The sequence below is a fragment of the Macrotis lagotis genome, chromosome 6, assembly GCF_037893015.1.
Source record: "Macrotis lagotis isolate mMagLag1 chromosome 6, bilby.v1.9.chrom.fasta, whole genome shotgun sequence".
NCBI lineage: Eukaryota > Metazoa > Chordata > Mammalia > Peramelemorphia > Peramelidae > Macrotis > Macrotis lagotis.
Window position 1 is genome coordinate 180,619,391 of NC_133663.1, and position 18,581 is coordinate 180,637,971.

The window sequence follows — 18,581 nt, forward strand, 5'->3', positions numbered from 1 at the left end:
ATTTTAACCAAGCATAAACTTAGCATTTTCCTATTTATTTACTTCAAAGAAGATTTGGAATTCACACCTCTAGATAAAGCCCATAATTTGGATATTCTCCATTTATACATATTGATAATATTGAAATCTGAGTAGTTACATATTTTCCTAATACATATTCTCTAGAAATTTTGAAGTCAGGAATCCATGAAGCAATTTCCCCAAAGATACATTTGGAAGACAAAAAATAATCTAAGTTATGGAAGGCTTGCAAATTTATTAATGGCTTTTGCAGTAACTTCTTTTTAAAAGCGCTGGGTCAACACTAACAACAAATTAATTAAAGCTCTTTTTTTACACAAATATTTTTTATTACAAATTTTAATTCTTAAGAAATACACATTTTTTAAAGAAATGGCCTTAGTATTTAAAAAAATTCTTTGTAATCTCCTGGAGAAATAGTGTTTTAGACAGAAAGGTCCATTCTGCTTCCTTGTAAATACAAACCCAGGGCCTCCTTTGGTCAGTGAGAACCACTTTTACAATAGTTCATGAATAACAGAGCAGAATGTGGTCCAAATGTAAAAATGAAGCCATAGGGATTTGATGTAGTTGTTTTCCATATCAGTCTAGAGAATGAGAAATACTCATAAGGTTAAGGCCTTTTATAAGTTTTTTAAATCAAGTCATTCAGTGTGTGATTAGTGTTTAAAACCCTGAAAATATTAAATACAGAATAAAAACAGCAAGCTCAAAGTACATGTTTTACTATATTAAACACAATAGCCATGAACCTGGATTTATCTTTGGCACCATACAATTTTGGTATTTAAGTGAATAATGAAATAAAATTGATGTTTCACATTAAATATTCTACTATTTCATAGCTCAACAAATCTTAAAGGACAATAAATCTGAAAAGAAGAAAACTTATATAAGCTTCATTTTAATAGTGGAACTAGAACCCCAAACCTGATTTGCCTAATTGCTGTCATCTATATAAATTACTAAATATATCTATCTATCTATCTATCTATCTATCTATCTATCTATCTATTTCTGACCACATTTGGACCATTTTTATTCCACAGGAAAGTTGTGTTTTGTTTTTATTTTTTATGTTTTTTTCTGCAAAAGCAGGTGCATAGTACCACACAGAGCAGAGAGATATAAATTTACGCATTTGGTTTTGAAGATATGGCTATTTACTCCTTAATCATATTTGGTAATCCCATAACTTTTTTTACATTACTATTATTTGTACAGGAACAATAAGTACATATCAAAGGACCTACCGTTTTGGAAAAAGCTAGACAGTGGTATAAACAACATTTATATCTGGGAGGGGGCAAAAATGAATCTAAATATAATAAAAAAAAACATGTCAAGGGGGGGTCAAACAGTATTGTCACTGCATACCTCCTAGCACCTCTTGATTTTTCTGACTGAGTTCTGGCTTTACACTCAGTACATTATAGCACATAGATTTGTTCTTTTGTTTTTTCTTAAATAAAAAGTGCCATTTGGTATGTCAAGATTTGAAGCTTATTGTTGTCTTTTTTTCTTCTTCAGCAAGTAGAGGACCAATAAAGCAAGGCGTGTTAGTTATGCAAATTCCTATAAGGCACTTTACTGTTTTCTTATTCGACAACAGTGAGGTACACAGGATATATTTCTAGGGTTCATTGCTGTTAAAAAATGAATAGCACCATATTGTGACGTTAGCTGAGACTGGGAGTCATTATGTTCTTCTCATACAGACTTGGCAGCGGCTAACGTGTGTGCGCAATTCTCCTGCTTTCAAAGTCGATGGAGTAGGCCTCCTGTAATCAAGAAAACAAATAGCCCTCAGAAGTCACTTAACTATCAGGGATTTCAAACACTGGTGAGAATTTAAATTTCTTTAAAACTATAAGGAATTTGGCAACTAGAGTCAGAAAGACTCATCTTCCTGAATTTACACATTTGTAAAACAAGCACTCTAGTAACTTTGTCTAGAAAATCCTAATGGGGTAAATGGGATCACAAAGTGTTGGGATGTAGCACAAGGTACAGTGGTTAGTGCATCAGACCTGGAGTCAGGAAGACATGAGTTCAAATCCAATCTCAGACATTTAGTAGCTCTATGACCCTGAACAAGTCTCTTAACCATAATTGCCTCAAGAAAAGAAAAGGTAAAAGAGTTACACAAAGAGTTAGAAATAACTAAAACTACTGAGAAACAACAAAGTAGTAAGGAATGCAAAATAGATTGTGGTATTGAATGTGAAGTTGGTTGGGTCAAATCCTACTCCAAAGTCTTACTAGCTTCATGACTCTAGCTTAAGAAATTAACCTGTAGAGACCTATCTTCTCATCTGTAAACTAAGGGAGATTGGACTTGATGGGCTCTAAATCCTTTCCAATTTGGCATGGAAATAGCCACTCTTATTTCACGAGACTTGGGTTTAAAATTTTGTTGTTGTTGTTCAGTGTTTCAGTCATATCTGACACTGTGTGATGTCATCAACCATGTTATGCCAATTTCTTGGCAAAGATAGTGAAACAATTGGCCATTTCCCTCTCCAGTTTAAAAACACTCACCCCTTTCAGTCTGGCATTCAAGGAAATCCATAATCTGGCCCAAACCTGCCTTTCCAACTTTACCTCCTACTATTCACCAAAGTTAATTTTCTCTTCTGGCTGTTCTCCTTACAGTCCCTCAGTTCTTCCCCAATATTGACCCTGCTTTTTATATATACATTCTTGGACTACTTCCTAGTTTCCTCTTCACACATCCAAATCATCCTTTGGTCACAGTTCAATCATCTCCATGATGACTTCTCTGAACAACAAGAAATTTTGTTGGTTCTACAATACTTTGAACACTTTTTATTTATTCATAGGGTATCTGGAATGATAAATTGCTTGGCATCATTTCCCTTTTCATAATTATATGACATGTCTCCCCAACTAGACTGAAAGGTAAACTACTTTGGGAGAGGTCTCAATATTATATAATTTTTAGGTAATTTAGGGTTCTACATATTTAGCAAAGAATTAGGAAATGTCTGAATGAAGTAAAAAATAGAAACTCTGAAAATGATTTTGCCTAGACATTTTTAAGTGGTTTAAAGTTTACATGGTTAGTACCATGTGCATCATTCTTGAAATTTCTTTCCCATTTTCATGGCTGAAATTATTTCATACTGGAAACCTGGAAATGGGTTGGGTCAAATTTCATCAAAACAAAAACCTTTATGTAAGTAAAGTGTGGAGTCCTGGAACTTTGATCACCTTGATTCAAGTAATTATTGAGATGGACATGTCATGACATGTGTCGATAGAATCTAAACAATCTGTTGAAGCTCATTGTAATGGGACTTCTCACAAGAAGGATTTTCAATTGAGTTATTGTTTCAAGATTGAAATATCCTAAGTATTTAGTATTTTGTGATTGGAGGTATTCCTTTTCATGATATAAAGCAAAACTCTACTAAAATCTCACTCCAATATATCATCATAGTACAGAAATGAACTTGGCATGGAAATGACTCTCTACCAAAATATGAATCTTCTACTGCTTCATTATGGCATGCAAAGTGGACCCTTCAAGCTTATGCAAGTGCTGCACAAGTTTTGGCAGTTCCTACCAAGATGTAGAAGCTTTGAGTATAAGTCTGAGAGATTTCTTTTGTTGCTGTTATTTGCTGTTGAAGGGTCAGTCTACCTAAATTTGGGGAACCTCATCACCTCATTGCACATGGGGTAATGGATTTTTTTAATCATAACAATTTTCAAAATCAGTTGTTTTAATCTAAAAATTCATATTTTCTGGATCACAAAAAAACGCCTAATTAACATCATAATATGAAATCTTAGCATTGGGGACCCATCAACACGTTTATTGATTTCATAGGATTCTGGCAAATTTCCATCTCAAATTAAGTTGTGCCATTTTTCAAAGTTAAGGCTTTGATATTCCAAAAAAAAAATGCCTCTGGAGACTAAGAATTAGGTCTGGGTGTCAGTAGTTTGTTTCCTGAAGCAGAGTCAGCAGAGTATACTTTACCTTTATGTAAATTCTCTCTGCTCTAAAATGGAAGAAGGCAGAAACATTGCAGATTTCCATAAGGCCTTTATCCCAAAAGCTTTACTTTTGGTAAAGGCAGAAAGACTTGTCTCCAGGGGTGAGAAGTATTTATTTCAGGAATGAACAGTAAGTAATTGTTCAATCTCCCTCAGCCTTCTGCCCCTGCTTCAGCATAGACTGCAGCTGGTGCTAAATTAAGGATAGAGGGTTCATTATATGCTACTGTCCATTAGTGACTGGGCTGTGCTCCAAATTAATTTCAGTGAGGTTATCAGTCACTAGGGAGAGTTGTTGTAGAAGTAAAAATTTTTGGTACTGAAAATAAAAGTTTTTATCTCTGACAAAATGTGGTATATTTGCCCAGAAATTATTTTTATGGTCATGATTTACAAATATTTCTTGCCAAGTCACTCAGATGACACAAAAGAAAAATCAACAAGTTACCCAGGTAATGTAAACCTCCATCAAACATTTTTTGAAATGTGTGTTAGGTTTGACTTCATTTTAAAATCCACAGTATTAGAATATGTTCAAATATTCTAGATCATTCTTAATAGGTTCAACTAGATTAGAGAAATGACATCCTTCTAATTGTAATACCGGAACATTGCTAAGGTAAGTCTACCCAGCTCAGGTCTGTTATAGGATGTGGCTCTGTGAGCTGTTTAAGGAAATGATATCCCACATGATAAAAGAAGCAGCACCCATTTTCATCATTTTACAACTAACTACATTGTTGTGTTGATGTGTTGTATGTGTTGATGATGATGATGTTTGTCTATGCTTGAATAAGACCATGTCATCAGGGACGTGATGTTAAGACAAGCAAGTAAATTGAAATCGAATGAGGTTGACTGTGCTAAGTCACTAGCCTCACTTTCTCCTCCAGAGTCATCTGGGTCCAGTGGCCAGATATGAATTAGAACAGCTGGAGGTGATCTTGGGTGTGAGGAAATCAGGGTCATACAGTTAGTTAGGGTCAAGTGTCTGAGGAAGGATTTGAACTCAGGTCTTCCTCTATCCACTGTGCAACCCAGCTATCCTGTGTCAATAGATCTTTGATGATTAATGGAGAAAGAAATAAAAGGGGAAGTTCAGAATCAAGAAAAGTTCATTTCTACTTACTTGAACATCTCATTTCTTTCTATAGTAGCAAGCCAGAAGCTATAAGCATTTGCATAATAATTGCAAGTCCCACGACCATGGCATTCAATGAAAGGTGCACTTCTAAATTCTTCCAGACAGGAACCGGGAGATGCTAGGGCCTGGCCAGAACCTTCAGCACCAGCACTGGTATGCTGGAAGATAAATTAGAATCATACATCAGAGGATTCCTTCCTAAATGAATATGAGTAATACTATAGTTTAGGAAAGGGGACAGGACAGTTACATCAGGAAATTGGTGACTCTCCTTGTCTCATGTGTTGACTTTCAGACATAAGCTAAGCACGAACATCAAAACAAAGATTTCACAGACTGCCACCTTGGTTTGTCTCCAAGGCTCCAAAGCTGCAAAGTTCAGTATATAAGGAATCTGGGTATACCTTTCTTCGCATAATAAATGCATATGCAAAATTTATGTGAGAATCAGATTTCTATAAATAGAATCACCTCTTCAATACAAAAAAAATTAATAATTTCTTCTCTAGAACAAAAAGTAATCATCTTTTAAAGTTATCTGCTTATTATGTTTGTATTTTTATCTACTTGGCAAAGAAACCAAAATACTAAAAGATAGAAGAGCTGTTTATTTTATTTAAGACAATGTTCTTTGTTCCTTACTCTATCCCATACTTCTTTTCCCCCTCATTTCTTTCATAGAATTTTAGAGCCACAAGAGAACCAAGAGACCATCTAAAATAAACCACTCATCTAACAGGTGATGAATTCAAGTCCCAGAGCTATTAAGTGGATTTGGACTTGAGCTGAGGTCTCTTCACTTACAGTCTAATTCTATAATTCTATTTCCATTACACCCCACTGCACAGGTAAGGTATAGAAATAAAGAAGAATTGGACAATTCATGTCAAAACTACCTTCTAACTCCAAGTTTCCAAGTTCTTAAGACCAGATTCCTGGCTAGGTATGGTATGCTATCATATTTAGTTATCCTTAGGTTTGAAGCAATTTAAGATTAATAGCCACAGAAGTCTGGCATCTGAATGGCATAATACCCTTCCTCACAGCATTGTAAGTGTCTCTTGCAGACTAAGTCATCATTCTGAAATGGGACATTACTAGAGAATGGGTGAAGATGACACTGCCATTATAAATCATGTAGGGTTTTATGGACTAATATTGTGAAATGGTTAGCTCAGAAGGGTAATTTGACTCCCTAGGCAGACTTAGACTTTTGTTCTGTGAGACAAAGACTAGTCAGCCCACACCATTTTGGAATGACTTAGCACAAGGCAAGAGGCTAAGGCTGTCACACTGAGCAGTAATTGCCTGTCATATGGAATGATCTTACAAGGAGTTTATCTCTTCTCTAAATCATTTGTGACTTATTGAGGTCATGCTAGAGATAGCTTCTTTGGCTCAAGGGAACCAATTGCAAAGTTTTCAGTATGTTCATGTTTACCTCATAAATCAGCATATGTTGCAAATCAAATCTTATTTTATTGTTTGGTTGATAAAAAAATGGAGAAGAGGTGGCTAATCCAAATTCAACTTAAAAGTATATCATGAATTCTTGAAGAGCTGCTTGTTAAATATTTACCAGCATACCCCTGCTTAAGATCTGTAAGTCAAAGTTCAAGAGGTGGATCTAATGGAAGTAGTTAAATTGCAAAGTAACAGTTAAATATGAAAATTTTTTCACATCAAGAGAATTATACAAGTATGATGCTTGTCTACAAAACGTACCACAATGCAACTCACTATCAAAAACAGAATGTTGGATTAGATAGATCATGGATCTGGCCCAATATGGCATTTTTAATTTTTTCAATATGTCAGAACAGGAAATTTTTCAGTTTATTATTTTTTGAATTCATTTTATCTCCACAGGATAAATTAAGTTTACCAGAAGAAGTCAGGGTTAGGTTGAATAAGAAAGTATAACATGGTTTTTATTTTTAGTTTATATGACATCTATCATGACAATCAGGAGAATTATATATATATATATATATATATATATATATATATATATAATAAGATTTATATAATATAAGGGGGGGCAGTTAGGTGTTGCAATAGATAGAGTATTGAGCCTTGAGTTAGGAAGATTTATTGTCCTGAGTTCAAATAGGTGTGACCCCAGGCAAGTCACTTAAACTGATTTTTTTTTCAGTTTCCTCATCTATTAAAAGAAAGTTTTCAATATCTTTGTCAAGAAACACCAAATAGGATCACAAACAATAGGATAAGATTGAAAAAAACTGAACAGCACGTGCCATACAGTAGTAAGCATTTTATATATTTTGACTTAATTAATCCTCACAACAATCCTGTGAGGTGTTATTACTATCCTGGTGAGGAAAATGAGGCAAAAAGGTTAAGGGACATGCTCAGGGTCATACAGCTAGTGATTATCAGAGGCTGGACTTGATCTTCTGACTCCAGCACAGAACTCTACCACCATACTTGACAGCCCTTATGTAGAAAACATAGTTTTTAAATTGTCACTTCCAAGATTAGTCTCTTTAGGGTATCCTCCTGATCACATGGTGGATAAGGAGCCATATTATGAACTTTTCTACACAAAGTTAGATGACCACAGAGAGTAACCAGAAGAAATTACAATTGTTCAGATCAGGTAATATTAAAAGCCTACATAAGACCTGGGGAGTTTCAGAGTCCATTATTTTTAATCCTGAAAAAATCAGTGTTTCATTATCATAAATTGCAATTGGTTATATCCCCCTTTGAAAACCCCTACTTGATGACAGCCTAAAGAAAGAATCCTACTTCTCTTTTAAAAAGTGATCTGACCTTGCTTTGAATCCTTTGGACATCCTCTCAGTGGAAGATCATTCTTGTATTTGAGTAATGTGAATATTCTTCACAAACTCCTCATCTACCTTCTAACTGTGACATGTTGAAGTTATTTCACTTTTCAAACCAACTTCATATTCCATACATTGAAAAAGAAATATCTAATGCTTGGCTCTTACTTTTTTGAAGATGACACTAGAGGTAGACACCATTATGCCAACTAAACCTGCAGGCTGGCACACTTCATAGAAATGGTTACTGCTGGTCTGTAACTGTGGTTAAGTCTGTAATAAGGTAAATTGCTGACAGAAATATAGGCTTACTCTGATCTCCTGAACATCATTATCTCTATATGCTTTTGATTTTGGCAATCATGTTTGAAGCCTTTGTGTGAATGGCAAAAGGACAGGGGAGACTAAAATAAATCCTTTTCTGCAATTCTTTGAACCTCACCTCTGCTCACTGAGCTTAATTTTTTTTTTTACATCGACAGATTCCAGTTATTGTAAAACCAAAGTGAAAATTCCAATATTTCATTCAAATGAAAAATTATACTTTTATTTCTTTTTTAGCATCAGAATTCCTCCACAGTCTCTTTTGGAACCTTTAGTTTTCCTCCTTGCCAAAGTTAAGCATTAACATTTTTGAATAAAGAAATATATACTATATTTTTGGCAAGGGTATATTAACCATTATTAAATTAAATCAATTTTAAATTAAATCCCAAGCAATTATATCCTTTAAAAATTCTGATTCTACTATAGTCAAGACATTGAACTCTACTGTTTTCTACCTGGAACAAAAGGCAAAGAGAATTTTTATATTTAATTATTTAGACAACTTCTAAAAAATACTGACAAGGAAAAATAATTAGCATTGAGTTATTTCCTCTTTCAATCTAACAAACACCTGATAAAAGATCTGGGTTCTGTATGGTAATATAATTTCCACAATCTACAAAATGTCACCATAACAGATATGGCAGGAAGAGTTGATTACAAAGGACTCAAGTTAGGAAAGGTATTTGTATGGAAAGTAAATTGTTCATCCCAGCCTTTCAGGAGGAGGTCAGCAAATATCAAAGTAAACGTGGCCTGAAGAATTCAGGTATTTTATAGATTGAGATAAATGTGTTTTGAATTGAAAGTAAAAGAGACTGAAAATAGGAACAACAAAATAAGTGGCACCACAATAAAAAATATTCTCCAATTAGGTTTTTTTAGAAAACAAAAACCAAAAAAGAACTGAAAACAAAATAAAACAGCAACCAAAAATAAACAAGTTAAAACTTAGATGATTCTTAAGAGTACGCCCAAAGAAGGTGGAGTTTCTTGGGGAAAAGATAGTTCCAACTTTCTCTTTGCCTGGTTTGTACCTTACATGAGGCTTGTTAAATGAGTCTGGTAATTTTGTTATTTAAATAGTTAAGGAGAAAAGTCTGTAAGTGATTCCTCATAGTTATAAAATAACAATCAAGGAGAAACTGCACCCACAATAAACCTCAACTGGATGAGCTAAAATTATTTAAAAGTATTTTAGGAGGGTTTTTTCCCTTCTCAGACTTTAAATTAGTAAGTGCTTGAATATTATATTAATCATTATATATCTCTGCATATTCCTTTATCCTCTTTCCCCATGAAAAAAACAAACAGGTTTTTAGGAAAGCTTGTCAAGTTACTTGCACTGGAAACAATTCAAATGAACATCTGAGGACTACAACTGGAAGGTATATAAATGGTCCCTCCATTTTAAAGAAGAGTGTAAAACCTGCCTACTCCAGCCCTGAATCTCCACATGGAAAAGGTAAGTCTTAAGCTCAGTGGCTTCATTATTCTAGCAAACTGATGCCCAAATACAGGGTGAGTAAAAGCCTTCAATGCCCCTGGGAAATATAACTTGCAATGAGGGAAATGAGGAGTGGGTGATTCATTTGTATTTGATTCATTTGTATTCATTTGTGTATCTAGAGACTTCAGTGTCTAAAATCTCACAACAATGAAATCAAAATTGTCATTTTTTTTGTGTATGGATAGTGGGCAAATATATTGGACCCAAAGGAAAGATATGGTTCTTTATACCACTTACCATAACAAAAGAATAGCCAATCCAGAGTGATGACCATCCATTAGGACACGGTGGTATTTGAATTGTCTGACTATGGACTGCCATCACCATGGCAGGAGCCTCACATACAGCACACCTGTGGAAATGAGGCACAAAAAAATTTAGTATAGCTGAGATGAATAGACTCCTGTCTGAAGAATTCCTCACTTATTCTATAACTCAATGGAATTCCACAACTCATCTAGCCCCAAACCTACCCAAAGCTTGAATGATGTCTACAAAATGCAAAAAGTGATTATATTCATTTGAATAATGCAACTACTTTAGAAGAATTCATTACTGGCACTAATTGGGACCTAGCTGTACTAACTAAAGGTCATCTATCCTCCATTTGTAAACCTCTAGAGATGGACATTTCATTATCTCCCATTACTGGAAGCCTTTACTTTTTGCATATTAAATCAAGTTATATCCATCACCGAGTATGCTATGATTATTTTTACAAATACATGTCACTTATTTTTCAAAAATGAAATGAATTTTATTCAGGCAATTTATTACAAATATATGTTTTACACCAGACCCTGATAGTTTGTACAATGTTTCTTCAAGATAGCTAAACCTGAACACCCTCCTGTGATAGAAAAAAAATACCCTAACACCAGGACTCAGGAGGAATATCGTAGCTGAATTAATGTTATAAAGACATGGCCAAAAAGGACAGTGATGGGAAGGGATTAGAGACCAGCTTTTCAAAGCACTGAGAGACTTTAAAAATTTCCAATTTCTTAAACTATACACAGAAATAACTAAAAAGCATATGTGACCCTTGGGTTTGCTCAAATTCACAATACTGTATTTATCCTAAAATATTCTCATTTGGGGAAGTGAAGTACATTTTTAAAGGTGGGCTTTTTAAACATGTTGTTTTTGAAATAAAATTAAATTCCTACAGTAAAGTAATTGCATTCAAGTCACAAATTGAACAAAATGTTAACAAAGCCGATAAATGAATATAAATGCTGTTAATAATTATACCTAGTTGTGCTAGAACATTTGCATGAAAATACATGAAGAGTAGGTGGAAAACTTAAATTAATCATTTGATTTTCAGTGGACTTTTGTGTCTATGTGCCATTTTCCATTTTATTCACAGAAATACAGATGAATTAAAAGGTTTCATGAAATTGGCTTTATACAGCTGCTGCCATCTGCTTGCCAAACAGAAAACAAGAATACTGCAAGGTAGGAATAGTGCCTATATAATATGCCTCCTTCAGTAATAAAGAAGTTGTTAGGGGACCAGTTTTATCAATCCACTGAAACCATAAATCGACCACATTCTAAAAGGTGTCAATCCATGATGCTCCTATGTCAACTAGAAATGCTATTCGATGCTGCCCCTTTTCACTCTGAGTAAAGAACTTTCAATGAACCACTGATACAACACTATAATTTTTCTCAAGAAGCTAATTATCACTTAGAAATGTTTTTTAAAAGGTTGATCATTTTTCCTTTCCTTCAATACCCCTTTACTGACATACTTTTATTTCATTGATATGAAAAAAAAAAAACACAAGTTATTTATGTGTTGTTTGTCCAAACTGATTTATAGGTTTACTGTGAACTCTTACTGGTGCTGAGGTGACATTTAATTTGAAGAAAGGAAAGATGAAAAGATAGTAGGGCTCTGTCTCAGATCCTTTTAATGCAGAATTTCAAATCTGGGAAACTATCACAGATTCTGAAACATATTGCCAAATACCATACTGTGCAATCCTTAAAAGAAAGAACTGAATAGGATATCCTTGTGGAGATTTTTTTTTGAAGATAATTCACTTATGAGAATATGACCTATCAGGCTGAAATAGGTAGTACTCAAGCAATATTCTTTTACTAGATGAAAGAATTAAAAGGAAGCTCTAGAAGGAGAGTTCCAGACAAGAACTTTGTATCAAATTTATCTTCAGAATTTGACTTATGCTGAACAGAAAGATAAGGAGAGAGTAACTCCCAGATAAGGAAATTCCTTCAATCAAGTAAGCTGGTACCTTCTATGAAACTTAAAGCCCAAAAGGATTGCATGAAGCAATAGAAGGTTAAGTGATTTAGCCATGGTCACACAGTTAGTATGTGTCAAAGAAAAGGCTTTTATCTGTAAGTCTCATTCTGCATTCAATATGCTACCATTGCCTCTGTTCTATATTTTATTTATTAAAGATTAAATAGATAAATAAAGAGGTTTGTGGCCAAATAACATGAGTCAACTTTCACACAATGAAATTTTCATAACCAAAAATCTAACACTAAGTAAATCCTGACATATTTGGAAAAACCACAAAGAATTAAGCCCTTTACCAAAGAAAAACGTCTTTTCTGCACCAAGGCAGAGATAAATCTGTGCCTTCATTATTTTCAAACTGAATCAAATATTCTACCCACCTACTAATAAATGACCTAATATTTTCACCAAAAATGGGTGCCATAGACATGGGCATGGGCTCAGGAGTAGACAACCAATAGGAGTAGTCATTTCTTGATGCAAAGTTGCAAACGTTGTTAATATTGCAGAAAAGGAATGGCATAGTACTGAATTTTCGTAGACAGCTTCCAGCCGTACCTAGATGGTCAGGGAAAAACAACATATATTTTTAAAAAAGACATGAAAGAAATGATTAGGCTTGTTTATTTTAAGCTCCTCAGTGAAAAGACTTATATAGATAATGATATGGACCTCTTGTTCTAATGACTAATTCTTAGTGAAAACAGCAAGTTTCTTTTTCTTTCTTTCTTATTTTTTCCCTGTTGTTGGCTTCTGCAAAGACCATATTTTTTATTTTATATTTTTGAGTAAAATACTTAGAAAACTGTAATGCACTTTTACAAAAGCTAATTTCTTATAATGAAGGAAAATAGTTTTTAATTTTTTCAATAATTATTCTATTACTGATATATAACACAGCAAGATAATTATAGTACCCCAGTGTTGCAAAGTTATCTTATGAAAGTACTATGCAAATCTATGTAAATATCAATTATTATTACGATGATGATCATTATTTATCATAGGGTCATCAATTCAGAGCAAGAAGGGAACTTAAATCCTGTGTGATTAAGTTCAATCCCCCTCATTTTATATTTATTTATAGATGAGAAAATTGAAGCTGTGAGAGGTGGAGTGACTTGCCCAGGGTCATGCAGCAAGTCAACAACTGAAGCAAAATTCAAACTCTGGTCTTCCTGCCTCCATATCCAACAATCTATCCAACATATAGCCTAGAGGCCCCTAATCATGTTAGTCATTAAATAGGCAGGAGTCACATTTATGCTGACATGTTGAATTAGTTATCAATCTTTTATGGAGAATCTCTGTTTTTTTTTAATTTGTTTTTCCAGGAACTTTTCTAATATACATAATTTTTAGCTCACATTAAGCTTTAGTATTTCAGGCTTATATCAAACATAGATGAGATAACCTTCTGTCTGTCTGTCTGTCTATCTATCTATCCATCCATCTGTGCCTATAAAACTTTTGCAGGATCAATAGCCAATAAAGAATTCTTTAATAATGAGTGGTGTCTTTTCAACAGCAGTCCAGCTATACCCTCCCTAAACATTTGAAGCAAACTTTTTCAATACATTTACAAATCCATACTCAAAAGGAATTCTGGAACTAGGAAAATAATTGTAAAAATTTATCAATATTAAATTGCTTTTTATTTTTTGGGATATTTTAAATTCTTTGTAAGTATCTTACCCAAATCCTGTCCATGTGCTCGTTCATTCCCCTGTACATAGAGCAAGGAATAACCATTGTAGATTATTTTGGTCCCAGGGGGACACTGTGGATCATCTGTAGTTTGACTATGCCTAGTAACAAGGAATCCATGATCTACAGAAGGGGTACCCGGTGGACCCATTGAACCTGGCAGCCCATCTGGACCTGGTGGACCAGGAAGTCCTTTTGGACCTATAGGAAAGAAACGAACAAAAATATCATTCAATTTTCCTTTTCCTGGCCTTGGGCCAGGAAATATTAGTCCTATTAATCATCAAACATGTCTCTAACACTTAGTCTCTGCTATTATGTACATTGTAAAGAGCAATCTATAAACTTCATTTAATCCTCCTCCCCATAGTATTTTATTTTTCCTTTTAAAATATTCTCCTTAAGTTATTTTTAATAGACTACCCGATATTCCAGTCACCATTCTCTACAAAAACAAATTCTTGTATTTCATCCAAGGGGATCTTGATACCAAGTACCAAAAGTGTCTCTTTTTGGCCAAGGCAAAAAGAGAAAGTGTTGTAGCAGAATGAGTCCTAGACATGGATATTTATGTCCCAACTCTGCCACTTAGTAATCATAAAAGATACTCATATGGCTTTGCCTCTGTAAAGTGTAATTAATAATACCTGAACTCACTACTACCCCCCCCCCAGCATAATCATTTTAAGGAAAATGTTTTGTAAACTATTAAATGATGTAAGAAAATAAGGAGCCTTAGAGCATTAGAGCACAAAGATTACCATTGTCAGTTCTGCTATATAATGGGCAAATCATTTAACTGCACAGAGGCTGCCTCAGTTTTTGGAAGTAACAATATTTGCCATATTTAGTTCCCAAAATGGCTAGTCATATGGAAAGCACTATATAAGTTAGGTTATTAACTGTTATTATTAACTGTTATTAAATGTTATTATTTAGAAAAATTTGCCTAGTACTTCCTGCTCTCATTCCCTCCAGAAATTTGTTCCATAAATTACTCTTTCTCTTTCTTTAAATATTATTGAATCTCCCTATACAGAATTTTTCTTCCTGGCTAAAAGCATCATTTAAAAAAAAACCTTTCATTTCTATGATTTCTTAAACTACTATCCTTTCTCCTTCTATTTCATAGTTCCCAAACACTCTTTAAATTCTTGCAACTGGGTGTATATCCTCTCCAAGTTATTGTGACCATTCTCAAAACCTCTTACTCAGAAATAGACAAAAAACTCTTTTCAGTCTTTATTTTCCATAGTGATTAGTGCTTTAAAATTCTATTTTTTCTTTCATGAAATTGTAAAATCCTAGTCCCCTCCTATCTCTCTTTCCTTCTATCTGTCCCTTTACCAACTACTTTATGTCATTTCTAAATCTAGACATAGCCTAAGAATGTTCTCTACATACTTTCCTGAGATATCATGTTGGTAAAACAAAAGACTCCATTTACCACTTCTACATAAATAACGCCTAAATTCATCCCTCTGCCTGAGTCCTTTCATTCAAGTTTTAGTCCTATACTAACTCCTGGTTATCAAAATCTGGTTTCATTGGCACTTCAAATATAATTTGAACAAAACTCAATTCAATTTCCACCCAACCATTTCCTCCTCAATACTTCCTTATGGCTGCTAATGGTAACATAATTCTCCCTGTAATGGAAGCTTTATTTGTAAAATCAATTATTTGTGAAAGACCTATAATTTATACATTCAACAACTCTCATATTGATTTTCATTCCATTCCTATTGCTGCTATCAAAATCTAGGATTTAATTATCTCTCAACAAGATCAGCCCAAATAGTCCAACACCCTATTCCTAGCCTTCCCCACTCTAATTCATTTTATATAGCAATGAGATATTAAACTAAAACTTCCTAGAGTAGGGATTTGATTTTTTCACTCATTATTCAACAGTCTGCAATGGTTCTTCATTGCTTACAGAAGAAAGACCAGAATCTTCAGCCTAGCTTCCAAAGCCTCCCAAAATATCCCTCATTCAAACTATAATTCTAAGCTTATCACCAACAACCCCATTTAACATAACCTACATTCTAGCCAAACTGAAGCATTCTTATTCTCTGTCCAACCTGGGCTTTGGGGCGGGGGGAAGGCTGGGCTTTTTGTTGTTATTTTTTGTTTTTTGAAAATGCTATTCCCTAATCCTGGGATTCTCTTCCCTCACAATCCTTCTCAAAATCCTACCCACTTTTTAAGAACTCAGATGCTTGCCACAAAGTATGATCTCATTCTCTTCTGAACAACAACAGTCAATTATTTGTATCTCTCTCTCTCATAACACTTAACCATATTCTGATTTGTATTTTAATTTTGTGTACTTTTCTTAAGGATCCTCTTAAACTGTAATATCCATGAGGATTGAACCCAGGTACTCCTGACCCCAGGGCCGGTGCACTATCTCATTCATCTTTATAGCCAGAAACCACCAGTAGACTAAATACTCAATAAAGTTTTTGAATTGAATATTTTCTATCTAGCACAGTCCAATTTGAAGACATGGTAACAGGACAACTGTTATTATCACCTTTGAACGGTAGTCAAATTTTTTGACAGAAGTCTGCCAGATATTACCATCAAAATTAATTTTATTTTTGTTCTATATCTAATTTAAGATCAATATGTATTAAGGTCTCTTTCTTTGTATTTGCACCAGCACGGTATAATTCAGTGTTATTTCTGTTTCCTAAAGAATTCAGATCATGCTTCTAAAATGATTTGAAATGACATTTCAGCTAATTATGACATTAATATTCCTGTTCTCTGTTTTTTTCCCCTTTCTATAATTGAAACAGACTTTTTTTTTAAATAAGGAAAATTTACTGAGAATGCAGAACTCTAGGCATGCTTTTACCTTACAGGGGTTTTGTACTGGGTCATAACACTTTAGCTCTTGCTACTGCTTCCTCTCCCTCAAATATCAACAACTTATGCATTTGAAAAACTTCACAGAAACTAAGAATACTTTTCAAAGGACTTCTAATTTTAAAGACTATATATATCACACAAACACATAGACACAATCACATATGCAAATTTTCTAAAGACACTTTTTTGAATTGTCCATTTCAGTTTTTGTTTCAACTAAGTTTATTTTGTGAGTTTTGGCATATACTGAAATAGATATAACACTGAAATAAAATGTATTAGTGGGAATACAAACAAAGGGATCTTAAGGTTTATTGATCTTAAATAAGAAAAACTAACTCAAAATTGGTTATGAACCTTTCTAGATTCTATAACCAGATTCCTTCTCCCTCTCTCTTAGTCTGCTGCCTTGGAATGACATCTACTCTAAAGCCCTCCTCTCCTAATTGGTGACTCTCCTCCTAGTACCAGAATTTTGGGAAGGACCCCAAATATGTTTCACTTCATTGAACATGTATTTTCTTTCTATATTCCTTCTCCCTACCACTCTGGAAAAACCTCTGCTCTGAGGTCCTACTCACTGATTGGTGGTTCCTTTTCCAAGATGCTCTATATTTTCTTCTCCTTCTAGCCTTCCCTTCAGATTTCCTTTATATATGATCTTCTCCTACTAAAATTTAAGCTCCATCAGAGTAGGGATTATCTTGCTTACTATTCTTTGTATCTTCAGGAGATAGCACCTAATAAGCACATAGTAAACAGTTTTAAATGTTCTATCTATTGTTCTATCAAACTATCAACTACTACGCTATCACCCATATAAATAAACTTTATATTGTAATACATTAGTGCACCTACCAGGAGGACCAAAGGGTCCTGGTTCTCCTTTTTGTCCAGGTGCACCATCAAATCCTGGCTCACCCGGTGCTCCTGGAACACCCATAGATCCTGTGACACCTAAATCAAAGGAGGAAAATATAAGCCCATGACTAAGTCATATACATCTTTCCTTGTCCCAAGTAGTATAGATTATCATTTCATTTCACCCCAGAACTTTCCCTTTTCAGAGTGTTATGCATAAGGTCAAAATTGATTTGAATGTCTATCTTCCAATGTTCCTTTCTGGACAGATTATTTGCTCCAACCAGAGAAGCATAACACCTGATATCCATAAGAGTAACAATAATAATAGCTAGCATTTAAAGTTTATAAAGCACTTAATACATTTTATCCCATTTGATCCACAATACTTCTACACAGAATGATTGGTTCATTCTGAGCTAGCAGAATAACTAAAAGTAAAGGTTTGAAGGAAAGATTTCTAGAGATAGTTAACCTTCCATTTAGGTAGTCCTTAGAAAAATGTCATCATGAAGGTTTGACTTCTCTTGCCTTGGTGTTCAAGAAGAAGGGATGGAAGCAGTCAAGGGACTTTGTTGACTGGGAATGACCCCTCTATTAGCAGAAATTAATAATTCTCTCCCCAAGATTCCTTAAGTTTTCCTTCCTCCCACTTTTGTTTTCTAATTCCTCTATAAATGTCTTTTCTCATGAGAATGTAAATTCCTTGAGGGCAAGGATTGTCTTCTTTGTTCTAGTTCTATTCACAGTGCTCAAAAAGTGCCAGGCACTTAGTGAACACTTAATAAATGTTAAATCATTCTTCCTTTCTCCCTCCCTCCCTCCTTTCCTTCTTTCCTTCCTTCCTTCCTTCCTTCCTTCCTTCCTTCCTTCCTTCCTTCCTTCCTTCCTTCCTTCCCTTTCCTTTTACTTAGCTTGAAATATTATTAGTATACAAAATATACCTTTGAAATGAAATTGAGGAAAGGGTGGCATAAATTCTCTGGGTATAGAATGATGAGGAGCCAGACTCAG

The 18,581-nt window shown here is 34.3% G+C and overlaps 1 protein-coding gene across 2 annotated transcripts in view; it reads right to left on the reverse strand.

The window, feature by feature from the left end:
* Nucleotides 1-1,035: 1,035 nt before the first annotated feature.
* COL4A1 (collagen type IV alpha 1 chain) overlaps nt 1,036-18,581 on the reverse strand; it is a 248,010-nt gene continuing 230,464 nt past the window's right edge. For both annotated transcript variants that reach the window (XM_074192027.1, XM_074192026.1), the window contains exons 47-52: nt 17,565-17,663; nt 13,812-14,024; nt 12,497-12,674; nt 10,076-10,190; nt 5,177-5,349; nt 1,036-1,802 (exon numbers count right to left, since the gene is read on the reverse strand). In XM_074192027.1, coding sequence (XP_074048128.1) covers nt 1,721-1,802; nt 5,177-5,349; nt 10,076-10,190; nt 12,497-12,674; nt 13,812-14,024; nt 17,565-17,663 — 860 coding nt within the window. In that variant the 3' untranslated portion in view covers nt 1,036-1,720. The remainder of the gene's footprint in view (nt 1,803-5,176; nt 5,350-10,075; nt 10,191-12,496; nt 12,675-13,811; nt 14,025-17,564; nt 17,664-18,581) is intronic.